This window comes from Mixophyes fleayi, chromosome 1 (genome assembly GCF_038048845.1).
Source record: "Mixophyes fleayi isolate aMixFle1 chromosome 1, aMixFle1.hap1, whole genome shotgun sequence".
Lineage (NCBI taxonomy): Eukaryota > Metazoa > Chordata > Amphibia > Anura > Limnodynastidae > Mixophyes > Mixophyes fleayi.
The window spans coordinates 365,483,601-365,508,389 of NC_134402.1; the positions used below are offsets into that span (position 1 = coordinate 365,483,601).

The 24,789-nt window shown below is 41.8% G+C and overlaps 1 protein-coding gene across 4 annotated transcripts in view; it reads left to right on the forward strand.

Annotated features, from left to right (window-relative positions):
* SUSD2 (sushi domain containing 2) overlaps nucleotides 1–24,789 on the forward strand; it is a 181,700-nt gene that overhangs the window by 100,042 nt on the left and 56,869 nt on the right. For 3 of the 4 annotated variants that reach the window (XM_075178544.1, XM_075178547.1, XM_075178548.1), the window contains 6 exons: nucleotides 1,570–1,838; nucleotides 4,155–4,298; nucleotides 4,800–4,952; nucleotides 7,830–8,078; nucleotides 10,160–10,426; nucleotides 11,654–11,830. In XM_075178544.1, coding sequence (XP_075034645.1) covers nucleotides 1,570–1,838; nucleotides 4,155–4,298; nucleotides 4,800–4,952; nucleotides 7,830–8,078; nucleotides 10,160–10,426; nucleotides 11,654–11,830 — 1,259 coding nt within the window. Of the gene's footprint in view, nucleotides 1–1,569; nucleotides 1,839–4,154; nucleotides 4,299–4,799; nucleotides 4,953–7,829; nucleotides 8,079–10,159; nucleotides 10,427–11,653; nucleotides 11,831–12,187; nucleotides 15,526–24,789 lie in introns of those variants that run through there. The other variant, XM_075178545.1, reaches the window with a different exon arrangement.

The window sequence follows — 24,789 nt, forward strand, 5'->3', positions numbered from 1 at the left end:
GTCATTACTCTGGAACAGTGCAGAAGCTTGGGCCCGAGCTCCAGGTTTGGTTGTGCTTAGTAGAAAGGATCTGTACAGATTTGTGGACTCACACAGACATGATCAGTGATGTCAGAGCAAGCATAATCAATGCACATTGCTAGTCAAGCATTTTGTTCTTCATCAACACAACTTTAGTTAGTGTCTTAAGCTACATTCAGACCTTTTTCTGTTTATATAATCATTAAAGGTCCTTTCTTCCTTCACGCCCCATCCAGAAGTGTGAAACAGAAAACCTACTGTACCTGGTGCTCACAGGAGCTTCTAGATTTTTTTTATTTTGTTTTATACTCCTGCGCAAGGGAATGAAGGGTGATTTAGGAGTGTATTAAGAGTTCCAAAAAAACTCCAATAGTCTGAGAGCACTTTATTAGCATTCTTAGCCCAATGTAGTCAATGGAACGCTAATAGTTATTACTATTTTTTATTACATTGTGGCAATACATGCATGTTGAGGGCCACTTTTAATAGAATCAGAGCCCAGTTAAGGCATAAGAAAATAGTGCAGAAATTATTGGAATATTAGGTGTAACTGTTTTTTCCCCATTACAAATAAAATACACTTTTCTCATCAGGCCCAATGGTTTGAAACTGTTGTGACACATAAAAATAGTCACACAATGCGTAAGACAATCATTTTGAAGAGGGGGATGTGACTAATTTCTTGAAGTGTAGCTGGAAAGTGTGTACTTTTTTATGATATTTAATATAATTGTATCCCCCAGTGCTTATTTATGAAGTAGGGATCTTCTATGCTGTATTAACAATTAAGGGTAATATTTAACTGACAATTCAAATAAAAAAATGATTATTGCAGCAAAGTGTATTGATGCGCTAATATTGGGCTAATGTATGTGTATCAATGTGATACAGGATAACTTGAAGTACATGGCAAAATATAGCACATGGAAATCATGTTTGTGTAAATATAAAGGCGGATTTTTGGCACCAGCCTACAGAGTTATAGAGAGCTCAAGGAAGGGCTTAAGTGGATCTTCAATGGAGTTACACATTTTCCTGGCATTGGTTCAGTGCACTGACTTCCAGAGAAGTCTAGTAGTGTTTTGGCAATCTCTACACTGTAACGTATTCACTCCATGATGTAGAATTTATTGCAGGCTCAGAAAGTAGTCCTATAGGATAACATTGCTCCTCTCACTGCATGTGGGATCACCCAGTAATGGCATTGCTTGAAATGATGTCTGAGAGGGCTTTCTGCATCCAGCAAGCAGATGTAAGACTCTGCCTGGGATGGATCAGATGAACAGTCTATGCCAGTGATGGCTAACCTGTGACACTCAGGGTTGTGAAACTACAAGTCCCAGCATGCTCTGCCAGCTATCAGCTAGTTATCTTCTGGCAAAGCATGCTGGGGATTGTAGTTTCACAACACCTAGAGTGTCACAGGTTAGCCATCACTGGTCTATACACATATAATGAAAACTAACTATATAAACTGACATAGTATTCATGTTAGAGAAGAAATATAATCTGTGCTCCATATAATCCACCTGGTTTCTCTTTCCTCAGTCCTAAATATGCAGCGGGGCAGCAGTGCTGCTATGATGCTAAAGGTATCCAAGTTCTCACCAGTGATTCACTAGGGGGCAGCACCCCTGACCGAGGCCATGACTGGGGCTCCCCGCCATACAGGAAGCCCCCCAGGGTACCAGGCTTCTCTCACTGGCTGTACGATGTCATCAGTTTCTATTATTGTTGCCTGTGGTCAGATCACTGCCAATACTACATGGAACTCAGACCGTCCAGTGACTGCCGCACATATACGCCACCAAAAGTCGGTAAGTAAATATTCAGAAGACATATTGGATATAAAAGGTAAAATAGATCAAACATTACTGATAATAATAATCTTAAATGTTCCTCTTTTTCAATGCAATCAAAGTACAGAGTATTGCTACACAATGCGACTCTTGTCTAAAACACTGGGGTAGAGTTATCAAACCTTGGAAAAGTGGAGCCATTGCCCATATCAACCAATCACGTTCTAGCTATAATTTTCTAGAATTAGATAAATGATAGCTATAATATTTTTAGAAGATTTGATAAATCAACCCAGCAGTGTAAATAAGTACCATGCGTGGGTGCAACATTCAGCATCAGCGATGGTAAGAGCCAGGTGGGACGTGGCATTGCTTGTTGAATGGGGGCTTTTACACTTGTGCACCTGGTTTTGCACCCACATGCAAGAACAAGTGTATTTTTGCAAGACAAGATAATTAAATCAATATCATGGAGTGAAAAAGGGATATTTCCTATTTAGTAGGTCTTACATTTTATATATCCTCAGAAGAATTGAATATGAACCTCAGGATATACTTTCAATGGGAAGCATTTGCACTTTACGGACCCCATTTATACAGTAAAGCACATTTATAGTATACTTTTCAAGCCTCCCCTCTGGGATCTCCCAGAGGAGGGTGTGAGGACATAAGGGGAATCACATCATTTAGGCCCCACCCCACGATGCAGTCACACGAAAGCGGCATTTTGCAGAAGGGGCGGATCCAAAATGCATTGATTCACCACGAATTGCGTCATGGAGGCTCCAATTCTGTCCACTTCACTTGGAAGTGGGCAGGATGCAGGAGAGAGACCTGCTCTCCCGGGAGTCCGGAAGACCTACCCGGAATTTGTGAGCCTTCCGGACAGCAAGTGGGCAAGTATGATTTATAGGAATACTTCGACCAATGTAATGAAGAACATTCAATCACACAAGAGTGACACATCTAATAAAGACAGTATTGATGTACCCTTACTCTTATAACTAATTTAAGATGCAAATGAGGCTCAACCGAGCAGTATTTTAGAACTATAAATGTGAAGTTGCATTACCTTCCCCTCCTTCGGAGCATGGAGCTGACTTTGGGGCTCAATGGTTTATTTCACAGCCCTGGACAAAAACTGGGGCTGTGTGGTATTGTGGAGAGGTGTATGAGCAGAGGGACCAATCAGAGGCTGCAATTATAGATGTTGGGGCTTCTTATTGGTCCTGCTCACACACCCCTTTTTAAAGGGGCAAGATGCCGCTTAGGTGGTAATGCAGCATTAAAAGCTAAAAACAACAAATGGATGGGACATTAGTGTTATTAACTATTACTTGAAACTTGTTACTCCATTCACAGTGTGCATTTTACAGCTGGTCCTGCACTATAGCAAAAGTAAACACAGTGTAAATTTACAAAACCAAATCTAGCAAAGGGAATGCAGGTGTACACCTTTGTTTGGGCAAAGAGGTTAAGTAAGACACACTTCTAGTCTATAGTCTAAAAATTCCTATAACTATTTTGTGATGAAGTATAAGCACATATCTCCATCTAGTGGAGAACAAATATATTGCAGCCAACATGACTGTCATTTAAATGTGTTATTGTTTAATGTATGTAATAAAGTGAAATTATAGAGGTGATGAAAATCTGACAATTTAGTGCCAATAAAATTTTAATTTAGAATGAACTTCATATATTATAGATTAAGCATGAAGATGGTTCAACACATCACAAATAAATTACATTTTATTGATAATTTTATATTTTTACATTATATATTTTTAATGTCTCAGAATCAATAGAAACACTGAATGCAGTCTATTGATCTATTTGATCATTAGATGCACAAATATAAATACATACGAATCACCTAAAAACTTGCTCAACTTGACATTGGTTTTTTTTTGTTTGTTTGTTTTTAAAAACCCTGCTACTGTATCATTCAAAGTTGTTTGTTTGTACTTTGAACCCTGTCAATGTAAATTAATTAATGAGCTAGGATGAAGTGGCTGAATGCTGATATGGCTATCAATTTATAGCTGTAACTCAAAGTAAAGAAGCAAATTAAGTGGTTCTGTTAGATATAGCTACCTTTAGAGGAAAAACAACGTAGCTGGTCCATCTATGTTTAAGGTAACGTTTTAAGACGTAATTGTAATTTAAGGTTTGTGTGTATATAATGGTATTCATTATTAATATAATTAATCTTGTTTCCATATTTATTGCTTTATATATTAGATAGATATTTTCCTAATTCGTAGTAATTATTATTTACAACTACTTACAAGATATACATTTCAGCTCATTCTTTATGTCATTGTGTTGCAGCTTCTGCCTTTGGGGATCCTCACTTTATCACCTTTGGTGGACGGAATTTCACGTTCAAGGGGTATGGAGAATACACATTGGTCAACTCTACTTATCATTCACTTGTGATTCAGGGCCGGACACAACCTGCTACATTTCCAAATGGTATGCATTTTCTGTATGTCAAAACATTTCCCTTGCAAGAACATTAAAGGACACTTTCTTGACAATCATTTCTTTCTATTGGACTTGATATGAAAAAAACATCAGTCCGATATCAATGTTCAATTTAAGTAAATGATCAAAAGATGTTAGAAAAGTAGAAATTTGATTTATTAGCCTCTAAGGGGTAGATTCAATTCTTTGCAGAGTTCTTCAGAACAACACAGGGCGCGTATTATTACCGTTACTACCGTCATTTTATCACAGATTTCTGCTCCCGGAGCTGCCAACGGTAGGTAGGTAATAATGAGCAGCAATTACCGTAGTAACGGTAATTGTGTGTTGCCCACACTGGGATTTGAATCTCCCTCTAAATGTAGTCACATGGTTGAGCAGACTTGAGACTCATTCTTTCATTTATAGATTGCAACCATTAGGGGGGATATTTCTGGATCTTCAAAAAGAAACACAAATACAATCCGTTTGTTCTCTCTTTCACTGAAGGTTCCTCTTCAATCACCGGCTTCTCCTCTGTGGCCATGCAGCAGGAGAACTCTGACGTGATTGAGGTACGTCTAGCAGAACTCTCAGACAGGATGGAGGTTCTTGTAAACCAGGAAGTTCTCAGGTTTGATCGGAGCTGGATAGACCTCAAAGGTGAGTTCAACCAGGTGATATTCATTATTAATATAATTAATCTTGTTTCCATATTTATTGCTTTAGCTTCTATACCTTTACTCTGATAAGGGGCAAGACCTCATCTTGAATATAAAGTACAGTTCTGGGCACCACTCTACAAAAAAGATAATTTGGAACTAGAAAGGGTTCAGAGAAGGGTGACAAAATTGATAAAGGGTATGGAGTCATTAAGTTATGAGGAAAGTTTAGCCAGTTTAGGCATGTTTACTTTAGAAAAGAGGCGTCTAAGGGGAAATATGATTACTATGTACAAATACATTAGGGGTCAATACAGAGAGCTTTCATGGGAACTTTTTACCCCAAGGACCATACACAGGACACGTGGTCATCCCCTAAGGTTAGAGGAGAGGAAATTTCACAACCAGCAAAGGAAGGGGTTCTTTACAGTAAGGGCAGTCAAGATATGGAATTCATTGCCAGGGAAGGTTGTGATGGCAGATTCAATAGATATGTTTAAGAAAGGGTTAGACAAATTTTTAGCGGAAAGGTGTATCCAGGGATACGACCTTTAATTTAAAATGAAGGATAGTAGTGGATATAGGGTAAAAATAGGACTGCAATATTGAGTCTGGGGGGATTTTCAAAATTGAAACAGATTGGCGGTTGCTTACTCTGGATTAATTTCAAATATAAGTGCAGGATCGCAGGAGATCCAAAATAGGTTGTACTTGATGGACTGGTGTCTTTTTTTCAACCTCATCAACTATGTTACTATGTTACTAATTGCCAAGTTTCAAGTAGTGTTGTCTCACTTTTTTTTACACTTACCAACAAGATGGGCTCCATTGCAAAACAATAGCAAAGGCTGTAAATCACCAGTCCCAAATTTAGCTGACAGTTGTCGGAACAATATTTACATTGTTTTTAGCAACATTGAGTGTTAAATCCAATTCATGCATGAATCAATTAACTTACAGCCAGACTATAAAGGCACATGCATTCCTCTGGGCAAAAAAGGAAAAAGAAGTGGTGCATTTATCTTAGTCAAGCCAACAGAAAACGATAGCACACTCAGTACAATACAATGTCATCTTTATTTGAAATAAATGTTAACGTTTCTAGATCCTCTGCTTCAGTTCCATGGAGCTTTCATCAGAGTTGGTGCGGATTGTGCACAACTATATAGCGTGGTACAAGAACTGGTTTGCAGTAGCAACCTCTGGACAATTGTAAATCCTGTGTCCAAAACATACAGGAAATACACTCAGTTTTTGACAGAGGCACCACACAAAAAAATATAATGTTCCATGTAGAATACCATAACAAAAGTAATATATCATATTGAAAACAGCAGCGTATAACCTTAAACCTGGACTGGGCATTTTTGGGGGATGTATATACTGAATATGCTTTGGTTACATGCACACTTCAATACGGGCTAAATGTATCAAGCTGCAAATTTCTGGCGCGTTTGAAAAGTGGAGATGTTGCCTATAGCAACAAATCAGATTCTAGCTGTCATTTTGTAGAGTGTACTAAACAAATGATAACTAGAATCTGGTTGCTATAGGCAACATCTCCACTTTACAAATGCACCGGAAACACACAGCTTGATACATTTAGCCACAAATATATCAATCTGCGGTCAAATTGCAGAGTTTGACGGTGACATTTAGAACAGCAATTAAATTAAAAGCAAATACTGGAGTGTGGGGTTAGAAAATATATATTTATATTTTGCCTTTAATTACATTGTTGTTTTAAATCCACCTGGCAACATTGGCGAAAAATTAGCAAATTGGGAAAACTGCCGATTGATACATTTACCCCCAAGCGTCGTTGGGATATGACTTACATGCAGGGCCGGATTAACCCGAGGTCTAACTGGGCTATAGCCCAGGGGCCTCGGGCATCCAGGGGGCCCTCCAAAGTCCTCAGCAGCATTATTGATCGGTCCGGGGGCAGGGGCGTCCCCAGCCCGATCAATGCTGCTGAGCACAGTCAGTGCAGTCATCCGTCCCCAGCGCTCAGTAATCTGCTTACTGAGGAGATCTCGCGAGAGTTCACTCTCGCGAGATCTCCTCAGTAAGGAGCTTACAGCGCGCCGCGGAAGGAGGACTGCAGTGACAGGTAAGCGCGTGGGGGGGGCCTCACGGGGGAATGGAGGCGCCCTTAGCCCAGGGGCCTCCATTCCATTAATCCGGCCCTGCTTACATGGATTAAAATATTGTTAAAAACAATAAGCAACAAATGTTCCACAATTTCAACTTAACTAATTGAATCATAACAGAACAACTGGGCTGCATAAATCCCTAAAATCTATTGAATATTAAGGATGTGTTTCAGCTATGATTATTTATGGAGGTAGTCCTATACCCCCCATTGTTGTAATGTAATTACCCTGCTTTTTTTCTCAGTTAATATGTATCTGTATCTCATATTTAAGGATGTATTGTGATGTAGTATGCTCCTGGTTTGAAGTTTATTTTAATGTATTTTGTTACATAAATAAATATTGGTGACACCAAAGCTACCAGGCCAAGGAGGGGAGTAATGGAAGAAGTCATTATCTTGATTTCATGTACATAATAAATCACACAGAAATATTATTTTCCATATAGTCTTAATTAGACTGTCACATGTACACAACACTTGTATAAGTAATTAATTATTGCCTGCTGCCTCCTATGTCTACTCCGTACATTTTGTCCAGTCTATTTCTGTCTTTCTTCTTAGAATATATGTTGACATTTCCTAGTTTCTTGTCTTGTTGTGGACTCTCCACTACTTATCTTTGTGTTGTTTTTTACTTTGAAAAATTCCTAAATAGCATGGAAACTGTTCTGTCCATATAAATGAGAGAATTATCCTGATCTGTGTTTTTTTTTTCCACAGGGGTATTTGTTTATTCTGCAACGAACAAAAACGTGACCGTGATGTTCCCATCGGGAGCTGGGGTGGAAGTGAGAGGTAGAGGAGGATTCCTGAGTGTCAGCATCCTTCTTCCTGAGGAGTTCATGAACCAAACGCAGGGGCTTATGGGAGTCCTGAGCAACGGTTCTGCAGATGATTTTACTTTCAGGAATGGAACCAAATTACCACCAAATGCCAGTCCTGAGGAGATCTTCCAGCTTGGTGCAGACTGTGAGTGATTGTTACAGTAACGGGGATATGGAAAAATGTATACTGCTTTAATATTACATTCAAAGCACTTCTGTTACACAAAGAGGTCATCAAACAACTTGAGATCTGTCACATATACATGAATTCATTAGTTATTGCTGCAGAATGAAAATTCTCAGTATCTACAGAATATGTCTAAAGTGTTTATGTATTTTACCCAGAAATTGATAATCAAAATAGTTGATAAATTAAAGAAATAGATACTTATAAAGAAAAAATGCTCCAGACCTACTTACCGTTCTCATTAGACTGATCTGTGAGAATACTGACCTGGAGTAATTAAGGCTATTTTCTATTGATGCTACTAATACCAAATTGTCAGCATGATGCATTCACTCAGTCTGTGTAATCCATGATTGGTAATATGTTTTACTAGTCAGTCAATCATTATTAATCTGTGGCCTCAGCAGTATCGTCTTTTGACACCTTGGCAGTGAATAGTGCAACTGCATTTTGTTTTTAGGGTGTGTTTGACAAGGGTCTGACCACCTTGTTTTATTCGATCTTCTTCTCCTGGTTGCTTATTTATACCCCATTTATCAGCTAATCAGATCATCAGAATGTTCAGCAGGAGATGAGGTCAGTAATAATGTGACCATTCCACTTGTGTCATTATGTTAGTGAGGACAGAGCTGCAAGTGAAAGGGGTGGTGTTGTGAGATGGGGAATGGAGGCAAGCAGGAAGACACAGACTGAGAGTTAGATAGTGGAAGGGTCCATACATCACTTTCACTGAGGTGTGAGCCCTTCTTTACTTCTGCTGAAATTAATTCCTATTTCTAGAGATGCCACCAATGCTAACCATCATGGTGGCCTTGCCCTTTGTGGTATGGCGCATGTCTTGCATCTGCATAGCCAATGTTATATTTTATGTTGATATGTTTTGCCAATAAAATAAAAAAATGGGGTAGCTTTACAGATTTACATTATGCTTGATGTCCATGCTGATGTTGTTTTTTTGTCAGCAAGAATATCTATAATGGTTACAGTACAGGCTATTTTCAAACTACAAAAATTCTTCCTGATTTAGCCTTGTTCATGTCATAAACAAATCATGTACGTAAAGGGACATAGGGACTATATTTATTACATGTGTCTTTATTGTACCATTTGAATGTTTGTAATAAATTGGTAGAAATAAGCAAAATTGTAAGGTCTGGTTTCTGGCGTCATTGAGAAGATGGACAATCAAGTCCTTTTGGCCACCCACAGTCCAGGGAACACTCGTGAATATGCAGAATAACCACTCGCAATCCATTTAACACCAACGTAAATGCAATCTCTTTAGAATCTCATGTAACTATCTTGTCTTGCTACATAAAATGTAGTTTTTGAGTGTGGGCATACATTGGGACACACAAGTGCCCCTAGCCCGCATCTATCTGCTCAGTTTCTTCCATTAGAACATGCAAAATGTTGCATCCTGACAATTTTCATGTTCAAATTCTTTGGGCTAGATTTACTAAGCTGCGGGTTTGAAAAAGTGGGGATGTTGCCTATAGCAACCAATCAGATTCTAGCTTTCAATTATTTAGTGCTTTCTACAAAATGATAGCTAGAATCTGATTGGTTGCTATGGGCAACATCCCCACTTTTTCAAACCTGCAGCTTAGTAAATCTAGCCCTTTGTGTTGCATAAAACAGGGCACATTCACACAGAAATAAATGCAGCTGAATTTCCACTATGGCAGCTTAATTTTCATATTTTCATAAATGACCTTTAAAGTCCTCAAAATAAGAAAAGTATCTCTATATCAAGATTACCCTAATATTCATTGTATGGATACGTTTGTATAAACTAATTAGATTGTTTCATTCAGTAGGACAGTGTGTGTCACCAGCAACCACTATTGAGTTTACATGTAGAATAGATGGATAATATCTCCTTTAAAAATGTAAACTACTGATATACCATTGTGCAAGAATATCATGTTTTTTCAGAGATGTCATGAGAAAACAGTACATGATGTAAAGTCATATAATGAAATACAAAATACATGCAGAGTAAGCATTGTCTTATCGAAGTACTGTGTTCATTTTAGGGGCAGTGACCAGTGACAGCTCTCTCTTCACCTATGATTCAAAGTCCTTGATAGACAACTATCAAGTAAAACACAACCCAAATTTCTTGCCCACTTTTACCATTCAGGAAGATCCCAATGATCCAATAACAGGAGAAATGAACATATTATGTGGAAGTAATTCTTTCTGTAGATTTGATGTACTGACTACTGGATCCCTATGGGTTGGCAACGCGACCAAAGTATCACACAATAGCCACAAGAATTTGGTGGAGAGTCTGCAGCCAGGTGAGGCAATGAAAGAAAACAATGTTAAATCAGCAAAAAACAGGGCAGACATTACAGTCATTTGTCAGGAATTGTGACAGCGATTGGCAATTATCTTCATGCACTATTATTTTCTGAAACCCAACCAGCCAGCTGAAACTGGAGATTGGATTAATATATGTCATTATACCACAATAAGAACATAACCTGGAATTTATTGTTTACTTACAAGTTGGGCATGAATTCACAAAATTGTATTGTAACATGATAAAAACAAGACATGATGATGTTATTGCTTATTAGTTTTCTAGTTACGCCTTAGGGTAGGAACACAAAGACAGAACCAAATATTACTATTGGTAAGTGATGTATGAACTAAAGCTCAGCTGTGATTCGTAACACATGGATATGCTTTCTCCAGCTAGTCCTGTGCCATAGGGCATGCTAAACAATTGGCAACATTCATCATGTGATAGCTTATAAAGTAATGTACTACATATATTTGGTATTACATATTTAATTTTAACACCTCAAAGCTGTTCATGCTGATTTCTTTTGATATTGATGGGTATAATGCGATCACTAATACTGTAGACCAGAGATGGGCAACAATAGGCCCACTGAACCATTATCTGTGGCCCCTAGTTCCTTCCTTCTTTATTGTCAGATCTTTTTGTTATAGCGTGTAACGCTTGTTTAAAATGCTTGCTGACATGTTATTACTGATAGGTGCCTCTTTCTTTGATTAAATGTATTTTTTTAACTTATAATTGAGATTAAGGGTAATGTGTACCTATTTGAATGTTAAAGGGCTGCCCATGCGGCCCTTGACGAGTATCAGTTTGCCTATCACTGCTGTAGACTATATCTAATCTAGATGTTGTTAAGCACGGTGGCTAAGTGGTTAGCACCTCTTCCTTACAGCACTGGGGTCATGAGTTCAATTCCCGACCATGGCCTTATCTGTGAGGAGTTTGTATGTTCTCCCCGTGTTTGCGTGGGTTTCCTCTGGGTGCTCCTGTTTCCTCCCATGCTCCAAAAACATACTGGTAGGTTAATTGGCTGTAGTCTGTCTCTATCTGTCTGTGTGTGTGTGTGTGTGTGTGTGTTAGGGAATTTAGACTGTAAGCCCCAATGGGGTAGGGACTGATGTGAGTGAGTTCTCTGTACAGCGCTGCAGAATTAGTGGCGCTATATAAATAAATGATGATGATGATGATGATTTGTACTTTCTTTCTTCTATGTCAGTGACCTCATGTGGCTGGCTACAACCCCCGAAGAATGGGAAGAAGGAAGGCACTAGCTATCTAGAGAACTCTCAGGTCACATTTACCTGCAATAAAGGATATATGTTAGTGGGATCCTATTCACGCATGTGCCAGGCTGATGGGACTTGGAGTGGGCAAACGAGTCAATGTGTATCTGGTAAGTGCAGTTTCATGCTTGCTTTCTGTTTCTAATTACGCTTTTGTACTAACAATTCTCTACTGTATAATTGTAATTGTCAACTCACAACTTTGGGAACTTCAACGATCAACATGCTCAGCACCTGGTGTTCTGGGAATAAATGGGTATTTATTGTATATGTTGACATATACATGGTATTGTAGAACAGGGCTTCCAGCAATATTCTTGCCTTTGGTCAAGCAATATTGACACTTTGGAACTGGATAGCAAGGGTGTTATACTCTAAAGCAGATCTGCTTCATTCCTGGTGTTGATGGTGAAGGGAGAACATCCAAATGTATAAAAACACATTTCATCAAAGATTCTATTTTCCAGTCCCGACGTTACAAAGTAGTGGCATAAAGAGACCATCTGGTATAAAGTATTTGAATCGCCCATGAATTCTGTGGATTCCATACATTTGAACCTGGAGGAAATGGAAGTGCGACGTCTAAAGCTCAAATATACATCACTTGCGAATGCTTTGATTATGGCTTCTTACTAAGAGTGATTGGTTTCACGTACATTTACATTGGGCAGCACGGTGGTATAGTAGTTAGAGTTTCTACCTCACAGCGCTGGGGTCACAAGTTCAAATCTCAAGCAGGGCTTTAGCTGTGTGAAGTTTATATGATATCCCCGTTTTTGCGTGGGTTTCTACCGGTTGCTCCGGTTTCATCACACACTCCAAAAACATACTGTGAATGACAATTATTCTTGGTACAGTGCTGCATAATTGATGGTGCTATATAAATAAATGATGACGATTTACATTGTAATAATACATTGTAATAATAATTGTCATACAATCCTATAATGCACATACACTTTCTGTGTATGTGCATTATAGGATTTCTGCTGTTTAGTTGAGAAACCAGAGATATCCAGTGCCTACGTGGACAACCCCTTGGCAGCCTAACCCATGTGTCCAATATCCACAGCACAGATAAAAATGGTGGAGGCTTATGTTCTGCACTATAAGTACAGTTTGCATAATGTGTTTGAGCCTCCATCATTTCTTTTATTTAGGTCTATACATATATTCAAAATCAACCCTATATACCTATATTATGCATGTGTCCATGCAAAGCATTGCAAAATAAATCTTTATTACAGGACAATTACAGTTTATAGGTATAATTCAGGAGCCTGGTAAAGATAGGTATGAAAGCATGAGTTTGTACTTTAAAGAAGAAATATGATTGCAGAAAAGGCTGGTGACATCATATTCTTCAAAGAAACATTTTAATATTTTTGGGTTTGCGGTTTCCATTTTATTTAACATATGCAAATAAATTTTTTATGCTGTTTATAAGTTAAATGTTTATGCAACCATTCCTGCAACCTGTTGTAAGCTACAATTGCTGTGTGCAATAATTTTGCTAAAAAGTTACCCCTATTCCTGCTTCTTATCTAATAAACTAAACATTATGCAAGACATAACGGTAGAATGCTTTTAACACTAGTTGTTACCCATTAAAACTAGAGATGCTCAGGCTTGGTTTTCTGAAAACTGAACCCACCCGAACTTAGGGGGTCCAAGTAGGCACGGGAGCCGGTTCGGTGCTTTCGCGCGTCCTCAAATCTGAATCGAGGCAAAATGTCATTGTTGCGTTGTCGGATCTCGCAGGTTTTGGATTCCATAAGTACCTCCCTCCTCAGAAGATCCAGTGCCATTGCTCACACAGATACAGAGGTTGCAGTGTTCTTGCCACTCTCCATTCTCTAGTGCCATTACTTAGTGCCATTGCTCATACCGGTGGTAATCATATTACCGATGACCACAATTCCGACATGCTTTATCCCTACAAAAAAACAAACGATTGCACACAAAAAACGTAGTAAATACAAGCAGACTTGCCTGAAAGCCAAAGATAAAGATGTCTGGTGGCATCGCAGCCTGACAGGCAGTGATTCCGAATGGACAGGACTTCATCATTTGAGTGTGACGTGTGCACGACTTAGATGAATAGATGAGTGTTTCAACACTTAGCCTGCGGGGTCTAGACATTGCCGCTTTAAGTTAACAGTCATCTAATTTGCGCACACGTCACACTCAAGTGCCGGAGTCCTTGAGTGTGACGTGTGCACTCAAATTCAACTAACCTACAAGGCCATCAACAAAACTGTACCAACATACATCTCCTTACTTGTCTCAAAATATCTCCCAACTCAACACCTCCGTTCTGCACAAGTTCTACGTCTCTCATCCACTCTCATCACATTCTTCCATTCCCGGTAACAGGTCTTTTTTCAAGCTGCACCTACTCTATGGAAATCCCTCCCTCACACAATAAGACTTTGCTCTGGTCTACAAGCCTTCAAGTGTTCTCTGAAAACCCACCTTTTCAGGCAAGCTTATAATATTCCTCAACCACCCTTTTAACCACACTAGGTTGCGCTATTACCACCCTTTGCACAATTCATACAAGACAACAACCCTCTGACCGCCTGACCAACATTACTGTGTGATTGGATCATATGTCATATAAATCACTTTGCAATCTGGCTGGACCGAAGTGCAATATGTAGACTTAACCTCATGTATCAAACTCCCATTGTCCCTTAGATTGTAAGCTTGCGAGCAGGGCCTTCTCACCTCTTTGTCTTTATTACCCAGTATTTTATATTACTGTGTTTGTCCCCAATTGTACAGCGTTACGGAATTTGTTGGCACTATATAAATAAATAAATGATGATGATGATGATGATGCATAAGGGCAGAGCTTGGTCTACTCCCAAGGAAAGAGTTGGAAAATGGGGTCTTGGCAAGTTACCTGTATAAAGCAAGTAGCACATATCTGCTGTAAATCCCAGAACCCAGTCAGACATTATCTTTCACTAGCGTAGGCGGCCCTAGAATAGTTAGTTTGCATGGCTGCTTTATTAGAATCATTATTTAAATAGTCCTAAAGCTTTGTCAGCAAATTGAATTCAGAACAGATAGGAGAGATTAAACAGTAATTCACTGGTATGAAAGTAACAAACTTTTTCAGCTAAGAAAACATCATTTAAGATATGCTTTACACTATGCATGACTGTACGAATTATAAAGCCTATGGGTTAAACTCTTTATTTGTCTTACCTCACTGTAACCAGTTAGAACTAAGACTATGTATAAACTGAATGCAATAGGAATTTTAAAAAGAGATTGTGTACAATGTTTATATGTATGTTGAGATATGTGAAGCAGATATAGTGGGGACCTGCTATTCTGGAAACATGGTGCTACAGCCTAGGAATCATCTGTCAGTATTATGTTGTTAGTTGGATGGACGGCGTAAAAATTAGTCCTTATCCCTATATATTTTGGGATGTGACAGACCTGCTTTGTATACCAACCAGTTACATAATTTTCAATAGATTGTCTCTTAAAATAGCACTATTTTATGTCCCTACAGCCAAATGGGTTTGATTTGCTTACCATGCAAATAAAAGCACACAAGCTGTAAGTCACTATCTTACTGTCATGCTCCATGTCTGTGGCCATTATAAGTTATTATGCAGAAGTGCCCCCCTTCCTCTGGGCAGACTTAGCCCATAGATCACTGGCACTAGCCAATCAAAAAATAGAAGTGTACTGAGGAATACGCAGCACCTTCTCCCGAGCTATCACAATCACACCTCCTCTTTTACTACAAGTATTACATGGCTGATTCTGAACTTGATTCAATAATTAAACATCTGCATTAAATATACTCTAACCTCGAAAACTTTTATTTGCTTAACTATGATTCATACGGAGGCACATTGGGCAAAATGTTATGGTATAACTCTGTACAGTCTATGTACAAACACATGGGGTTTATCTATCCCCTGTCATTTTTACTTAGTCTCCCAATAATGTTGTACATCCCCAATCCCATCAGATCGCATGCACTTGGCAACATCATGAAGTTGCTCTATTGGTAGAGTATCATAATGCAAAAATAATTATGACAGAAGAATTTGCTTGAAATTACTTTTCACTGCTGTGAAGGTGCTATAAGTCTAACCTTCTCTTCTGTTTTCTGAAACTAAGCTTCTCTGGATAGTCCTAATCTTAATCGTCACCTGGCAGAGTCTAAATCACCTACCTTCTTTAACCTATAACTAACCTCCCTAATCCTGGAGCCTTAACTTCCTCTCTCCTCAAACAATAGCTTGGAAGCTATTGTAGTAAAACATGAAAACAATGGCTGTCCTGGTGCATGTTAAGTTCTGAAAGCAGATTTTAGTAGAAACTAGTCCTGAAACAGGAATATTATCATGCATGCATCTCTTAATATCTTGTTAGAAAAAATGAAAATGTAAACTAAAAAGGAAAACCAATATAATTTATCTATTTGAAGATTGTTTTGTTTTTTTTTCATACGGGACAAACCACTGTCCATGTTTCAATGGAAATGACTGGTAATGACTCACATACATACACCGGGTGGGCATGTTTATTAATGGCCTGCAAACCGGAAGGCTAATAGGTCAATTGATAACAATAGGAAAAGTGGAAATTGTCTTTTGATAATTCAAAGTGGTTTAAGTGACTGTTGCGGTAGAATATAAACTTAGACACAAATGACAATGGTAAGAATTTGGTACAGAAGATTGACATGTAGATGAGCATAACTGTAGGACAATCAGCAATGACGGTGCAATGTTCATCATTAAAACTGAAGATGAAAATATCACAGCTCACAATAACATACAGAAACGTGGCTGGCATCATTACAGTATTATAGACCCCACTCAGCATGTAGCCTCATAGAACATAGGGGTGGACTTAATACCAGCAGTATTCTCATTTAGACCTACAGGCACACAATGTAAACTGGTGAACAACAAGTGAATTACATACAATAAGGGTAACATGAAGAAAACAACTGTGGCTCAGGAAATTATATAGTTGCTGTGAGTCCATGGTCTGAATCATAGAAATGGGAAATGATAGCTGCAAGTAGTACGAAATACCACCATAATAGTTGTAGCATAAAGATAATGAGTTACACTAAGGGGTAAATATATTAAGCTGTGGGTTTGAAAAAGTGTAGATGTTAAATAAAGCAACCAATCAGATTCTAGTTATCATTTATTTAGTACATTCTACAAAATTACAGCTAGAATCTGATTGGTTGCTTTAGGCAACATCTCCACTTTTTCAAACTCACAGCTTGATAAATTTACCCCTAGGTCTCTACTTTAATGGGGGTCATGAGAATAATTTGGGGTAAAAAGAATGACGTATCTCTCTCATGAAGAGGATAGTAAGGAAAGTAGTCTCAACAAGAATAATTAATATATGTGAACATAAGAGGTAGAGTAGTCCTAGTTGTGTTAAGCAGTTCAGAGTGCAGGCATGTGTATTGTGGAGTGCAGGATTATAAAGCATACTCGTACACGCTGTGGACATGGACCAGTACTGTAGACCTGGTGGGCACATAATGCAGGGTACAATTGCATTGTTCGATCACCAATGACTCTCCTCACTAGGCCAAAGTGTATAAATAATGATAAAGGCAGCCACATGGACACCTTAAAACAAATGGAACAGGTCAGGTCTCCCTGCAGATGGCTGGAATGGCTCTAAACATCTGGACCGGATCTGCACTTATTCTGGACAGTATCTGGACTCCCTCTTGGCAACTTTGTTCCTGATAAATGCAGGTCTGTATCTGGCAGCTTTCTCCAGTATATTGGTAGTTCGCTCTCTGGTAAAGGCAGCTTGCTATCAGGCACTGGCAAATCTCCTTCTGGAACTGACAGCTCTTACTCTGATACTGGCAACTCTCCCTGTTAGATTAGTAGCTCTCTCTGTTAGACAGGCAGTTTAATCTATTATGGCCTTCCATTCCTCTGGCACCTTGGGCATGCTGGTAGTTGTAGTTTCCAGCACCTGAGAAAGCCTTGCACTGCATCCAGCCAGTGTTTCCTCCTCCCCTCTCTCTCCAATCCAGTAGCTTGACCTCCCTGAGCAGGTGAGCGCCAGGTCTGCGTCTTACAATAATGTTACTTTTATGAGAAAAATTAGACTAGAGCGGCGGTTCCCAAACTGTTCGCCGCGGCTCCCAGGGGTGCCGCAGCGCTGTCACTGGGGTGCCGCGGGCCAAGCATTGAAAAAAAGAAAGAGCACAGAAACTTACCAATCCGCCGGGCGCCGGGACCCAGCAGCCTCCTCTCTCCCGCAGCTGTCACTGAATATCTATGTCAGTAACAAGCTGCTGCGGGAGAGAGGAGGCTGCTGGGTCCCGGCGCCCGGCGGATTGGTAAGTTTCTGTTTCTTTTTTTTCTATGGCTGGCGCGCGGCAGAGGAGTGAGAGGGAGCGTGACAGGGGGGCAGAGAGGGTGACAGCTGGAGCAGAGAGGGTGACAGCTGGGACAGCTGAGGGTGACAGCGGGGCAGAGAGGGTGACAGCTGGGGCAGAGAGGGTGACAGTGGGGCAGAGAGGGTGACAGCTGGGGCAGAGAGGGTGACAGCTGGGGCAGAGAGGGTGACAGCGGGGCAGAGAGGGTGACAGCTGGGCAGAGAGGGTGACAGCTGGGGCAGAGAGGGTGACAGCGGGGCAGAGAGGGTGACAGCTGGGGCAGAGAGGGTGACAGCGGGGCAGAGAGGGTGACAGCTGGTGCAGAGAGGGTGACAGCTGGTGCAGAGAGGGTGACAGCGGGGCAGAGAGGGTGACAGCTGGGGCAGAGAGGGTGACAGCGGGGCAGAGAGGGTGACAGCTGGGGCAGAGAGGGCGACAGCTGGGGCAGAGAGGGCGACAGCTGGGGCACAACGGGGCAGAGGAGTGTAACGGGCAGAGAGGGTGACAGCTGGGGCACAACAGGGCAGAGGAGTGTAACAGGCAGAGAGGGCGACAGCTGGGGCAGAGAGGGCGACAGCTGGGGCACAACGGGGCAGAGGAGTGTAACGGGCAGAGAGGGTGACAGCTGGGGCACAACGGGGCAGAGGAGTGTAACAGGGGAAGAGGAGGGTGACAGCTGGGGCACAACGGGGCAGAGGAGTGTAACAGGGGCAGAGGAGGGTGACAGCTGGGGCACAACGGGGCAGAGGAGTGTAACAGGGGGCAGAGGAGTGTAACAGGGGGCAGAGGAGTGTAAGAGGGGCAGAGGAGGGGGGACATTGTGAGAGAGGGCAGAGGAGGGGGGACATTGTGAGAGATGGCAGAGGAGGGGGGACATTGTGAGAGAGGGCAGAGGAGGGGGGGACATTGTGAGAGAGGGCAGAGGAGGGGGGACATCGTGAGAGAGGGCAGAGGAGGGGGACAGCGTGGCAGAGGGGGCAGTGTGAGAGAGGGCAGTGTGTCTGGATGCAGAGGGGGCAGTGTGTCTGGATGCAGAGGGGACAGAGTGCCTGAGGGCAGAGTGCCTGGATGCAGAGGGGGCATTTTTGCATACAACTAAATAAGTATTTCTGTCCTGACCTAAATACTTATTACAATTTTTTGACCCAACTACTTCTAAAACAGGACTGCTCAATAATTATTTTGGAGGGGTCCCTTGAAAAAATTTGGAGACTCTAAGGGTGCCGCGAACTGCAAAAGTTTGGGAACCACTGGACTAGAGGGCAATAAAGCTAATCTTGCTTATGTAATATGATGATGATGATAATATCTATTATTTGAAGTTAATTTACCAAAATCTCACTATCTCTATGGTCAGAACACCTGTGATCACGTTTTAGCATTGCAACATAATTGAATAAAATAAATGAGTTAAAAGACCATCAAGTAGAAGTAGGTCTTTTCAAATTGGTTTGAATACAGTCAAAGTATAGGAGCAGGTTTATCAATGTGCACAGATCTGCGTGAATTGAGGTCCATCTGCCTAATGCAAGTATGCAGTATATTAAAGCTAACAAGAGCAGCATTAATCATAGTAAATGTTGAATCTTCATCTCTGCTCTGTTTTTACATACCAAATTTAATGGTGTCTGTCCCCACAAGAAGCCTGCAGCTGTCCCTTCTGCTCAGGCAGTGGGTGTAGAGATAAGCCAGACTTGGCTTTAGTTTAAAGGCTGCTCTGTGTCATTCATCCATGCTTCCAGACATGGGACTAAGCGTTTATTTTTCAGGAGCTGGCCAACTCTAAATGTTCCATACTTGTCGCGTGGCACTGCTCTGAGCTGTGAGGAAATGTCTTATGTATATTGGGGATACAGAGACTCACTGAATTATTGTAGGTCACTTTTCTTTGTAATGAACTTACAGTACAGTTAATGATTTATGTGCTGTATACATCCAGAATATTTACATTGTTCACACAAATATCACATCTTATGACTTTTTTGGGGGAGCGTGTCACCATTTAAGAGCACTATAATTAGAGTATCATGTAAAATTTATTTTAAAAAAAACAAAGCTGTATCCAAATGTCAAACTATTCTATAAGTAAGCATTTTGGAAAGGAAAACTTGATAGTGTCACGGTCTCAAGCGATAGCAGGTCTTTACAATGCGAATCCTAGGGTCTGCACAGTTTAGCGCTACACCAACAGGGTGCGGAGTCTAACGAGCAGACGGTGTTCGCCAGAAACTTCCGCAAGGCAGTATGGTCTTAGCTGCGTCTTGCTCGCAGGTCGCGGCTCCTGCTAGAGTACTGCGCGAGGCCCTCTTGGGAAGTTTGGAACCCAGCAGGTAGAATAGCAGGTATTAGAATAGAATGTCAGCCTTGCAGACGAGTAGTAGCAGGTACGAGAGTAGAGTGTCAGCTTTGCAGACTAGTGGAATAGATGGTTGGTACCTGAACGGAGTGTCAGCTTGCAGACGAGTATAGTAGCAGGTACGTGAGTAGAGTGTCAGCTTTGCAGACTAGTAGAATAGATAGTTGGTACCTGAACGGAGTGTCAGCTTTGCAGACGAGTATAGTAGTAGGTACGTGAGTAGAGTGTCAGCTTTGCAGACTAGTAGAATAGATGGTTGGTACCTGAACGGAGTGTCAGCTTTGCAGACGAGTATAGTAGCAGGTACGTGAGTAGAGTGTCAGCTTTGCAGACTAGTAGAATAGATGCATTGGTACCTGAACGGAGTGTCAGCTTTGCAGACGGTAGCAGGTACGTGAGTAGAGTGTCAGCTTTGCAGACTAGTAGAATAGATGGTTGGTACCTGAACGGAGTGTCAGCTTTGCAGACGAGTAGCAGGTACGTGAGTAGAGTGTCAGCTTTGCAGACTAGTAGAATAGATGGTTGGTACCTGAACGGAGTGTCAGCTTTGCAGACGAGTATAGTAGCAGAGTAGCCAAGTCTAAGGTACCCAAAAGGCAACTGAGGAACAGGCACTGAGGGTTTGGAGGAAGTGCCTTTTGTATTTGGCGCCAGGATTGCCTGGCCAATAGAAGGACAGGCATATATTTCATAATTTGCGGGTCTGCGCATGCGCAGACCCAAATCCAAGATGGCGGCGCCCGGGACGGAGCAGACCGCCGGAGGCAGGTAAGTTTGCCGGGGGTCGGGTGAGCTGCCCGATACCCCGGCGGGTGACAGTACCCCCCCCTTTAAAGACGGGCACCGCACGTCTACTGCAGGGTTTAGTAGGAAACTTTTTATGAAATTTGTCCACCAGGCGAGGAGCGTAAACATCGGAGGCACGAACCCAGGAGCGTTCCTCAGGACCGAAGCCCTTCCAGTCCACCAGGTATTTTAGACCGCCTTTACAATACTTGGAGTCTAGAATTTGTTTAAGTTCGAACTCCTCCTCCTGATGTGCAGTAGGGATGATTGAAGAGGACGTTGAAGAGAATCGATTGATCTTCAGTGGTTTCAACAGAGAGACATGAAAAGAATTAACAATACGGAGAGAAGTTGGAAGGCGTAATCTGAAGCAAACTGGATTAATGACTTGAGAAATGGTATATGGACCAATAAACCGTGGAGCCAGCTTCATACAAGGAACTCTGAGGCGTATATTTTTGGTGGAGAGCCACACCCGATCTCCAACTTTGAAGACAGGGAGTACCCAACGTCTCTTATCAGCAGCCAATTTGTATCGTGTAGAGGACTTTTTGAGACAAGATCTTACTTGAGTCCAAATAGAGAGAAAGTTGCGGTAAAGTAGGTCTGCAGCAGGCACCTGGGTGGGTGAGAGAGGTGTGAATTTAGGGAGAGAAGGGTGATGCCCATAAACCACCAGAAAGGGAGACTTGGAGGTGGACTCATGGAAGGCATTGTTGTGAGAGAATTCAGCCCATGGTAAGAGATCTACCCAGTTGTCCCGATTAGCAGAGGAGAACATTCTGAGATAAGTCTCTAAATCCTGGTTCACTCGTTCAGTCTGCCTGTTAGATTGTGGGTGGTAAGCTGACGATAGATTCAACTTGATTCCCAATAGTTTGCAGAGAGACCTCCAGAATCTGGAAACAAACTGAACGCCTCGGTCTGATACTATTTCGAGAGGACAGCCGTGCAGACGGAATATCTCCTTGACAAAGTGAGAAGCTAGGATAGGTGAGGAGGGCAGACCAGGAAGTGGGATGAAGTGTGCCATTTTGGAGAAGCGATCGACCACGACCCAAATGACTGTACAATTCTTGCTAGATGGAAGATCGGTTATGAAGTCCATACTGATATGGGTCCAGGGTATCTGAGGAAGTGGCAGAGGTAAAAGGTGACCGGCAGGACATTGATGAGAAGATTTGCTTCGTGTGCAGGTACTACAGGAAGAGACGAAGTCCTTGATATCAGAGTTTAGACTGGGCCACCAATAATTCCTGGACACTAATTCTGTGTTCTTGCGGATGCCTGAGTGACCAGAGAAAATGGTAGAATGGAAGTGTTTCAAGAACTTATGGCGGAGTCTAGGAGGTACAAAGGTTTTCCCAGCAGGAGGAACAGAGGATTTGAGCTGCGTAGCAGACACCAGACATTTAGGGTCCAGGATAGGATAAGATGGGTCATCTTCAGAAAGTACATGCGCAGGAAACGCACGGGAGAGAGCATCAGCCCTTTTATTCCTACTCCCAGGCTTGAAGGTAATCCGGAGCTCAAAGCGGGAAAAGAACAAGGAGCAGCGTGCCTGTCTGGGGTTTAAGCATTGTGCAGTTTGGAGGTATAGAAGATTTTTATGGTCGGTGAAGATTGTAACCGGGTGTCTTGCCCCTTCAAGAAGATACCGCCATTCCGTCAGGGCCACTTTGATTGCCAACAACTCCTTATCCCCTATGGCATAATTCTTCTCCGCTGCAAGGAATTTTCTTGAATAGAAGGCACAAGGGTGGAATTGACCTTGGGGAGATTTTTGCGAGAGTACTGCTCCAATGCCCACGTTAGATGCATCGACCTCTAGAAAAAATGGAGAAAAGGAGTTGGGTTGCCTGAGAATAGGTGCTGAAGCAAAAGCCTTTTTAAGGAAGTCGAAAGCTTCTACCGCGGTCGATGGGCAGGATTTAGGGTTGGAACCCTTCCGTGTAAGAGCCACAATGGGTGCTACAATGGTGGAATAGCCCAGGATGAAACGCCTGTAATAATTGGCGAAACCAAGGAATCGCTGGATAGGTTTCAAGCCCAATGGAAGGGGCCACTCCAAGATTACCTTCACCTTGTCCGGGTCCATTTGTAGTTTAGAACCGGATACGATGTAACTCAAGAATGGTATCTGGTCGAGTTCGAAGGAGCACTTCTCCAGTTTACAGAACAAATGGTTTTGACGTAGCCTGGAAAGGACTTCTGCCACGTGGAGACGATGAGATGTGAGGTTAGAAGAGAATATTAGAATATCGTCTAAGTATACAACGACACAAACATAGAGCAGATCTCTGAATATTTCATTAACGAAACTTTGGAATACAGCAGGTGCGTTGCAAAGACCAAATGGCATTACTAGATATTCGTAATGACCATCACGTGTATTAAATGCCGTCTTCCACTCGTCTCCGGCTGTGATCCGAATAAGATTGTAAGCGCCTCTTAGGTCTAGTTTGGTGAAGACACGAGCCCCCTTGATCCGATCGAAGAGCTCAGTGATGAGTGGGATGGGATAACGGTTCTTTATTGTTATAGCATTCAATCCACGATAGTCAATGCATGGTCTCAACGAGCCGTCCTTTTTTTTCACGAAGAAAAACCCTGCTCCTGCAGGGGATGAAGAAGGTCTGATAAACCCATGTAGAAGATTCTCCTTAACATACTCTGACATAGAGGAGGTCTCAGGTAAAGATAACGGGTATACTCGCCCTCGTGGAGGAATCTTCCCGGGCAGGAGTTCAATGGGACAGTCCCATGCGCGATGAGGTGGTAGATGTTCGGAGCGAACTTTATCAAACACATCCAGGAAGGAATGATAGTGCTCGGGTAGAGTTGTGGATCGAGGTGAAGTAGAAATGGCTCGGAGAGGTCGCACTCGAGTGAGACACTTCTGGAAGCACACCGAACCCCAAGAGAGAAGTTGAGAGGTGGACCAATTTATCTGTGGAGAGTGTTGCTGAAGCCAGGGTAGGCCCAGGATAATGGGAGTTGTAGTAGAGTGAAGCACATGGAAAGTGATTTCTTCACGATGAAGTGCTCCAACTTGCAAGACGATAGGTTTGGTGCGAAGATCCACAGTACCATTAGCAATTCGGGAGCCGTCTATGGCGGTGATGGAAAGAGGAATCTCCAATGGCACCGTTGGTATGGAAGCCTGTGAAACCAAAGAAAAAGAAATAAAATTCCCAGCTGCTCCTGAATCCAAGAGGGCAGATGTATGAATGGGACCTGAGGGCCCGTAGAGGATAACAGGGAAAGAACAGATATTGGGAGTTTTACTGGAAGGAGAGGTTTTGGAAAGCCCTAATCTGACCTCTCCGGAGCAGGTTAGGGTCTGGCATTTCCCGGCCTCTTGGAGCAGGAGTTCAAGAGATGTCCAGGATCAGCGCAGTATAGGCACAGCTTGTTCTTGAGCCTCCTGTCACGTTCCTCTGGGGTCAGACGAGAGCGCCCAATTTGCATGGGCTCATCCTCCGACTCTGGACAGGAAAAGTGAGGTGCAGGTCTGG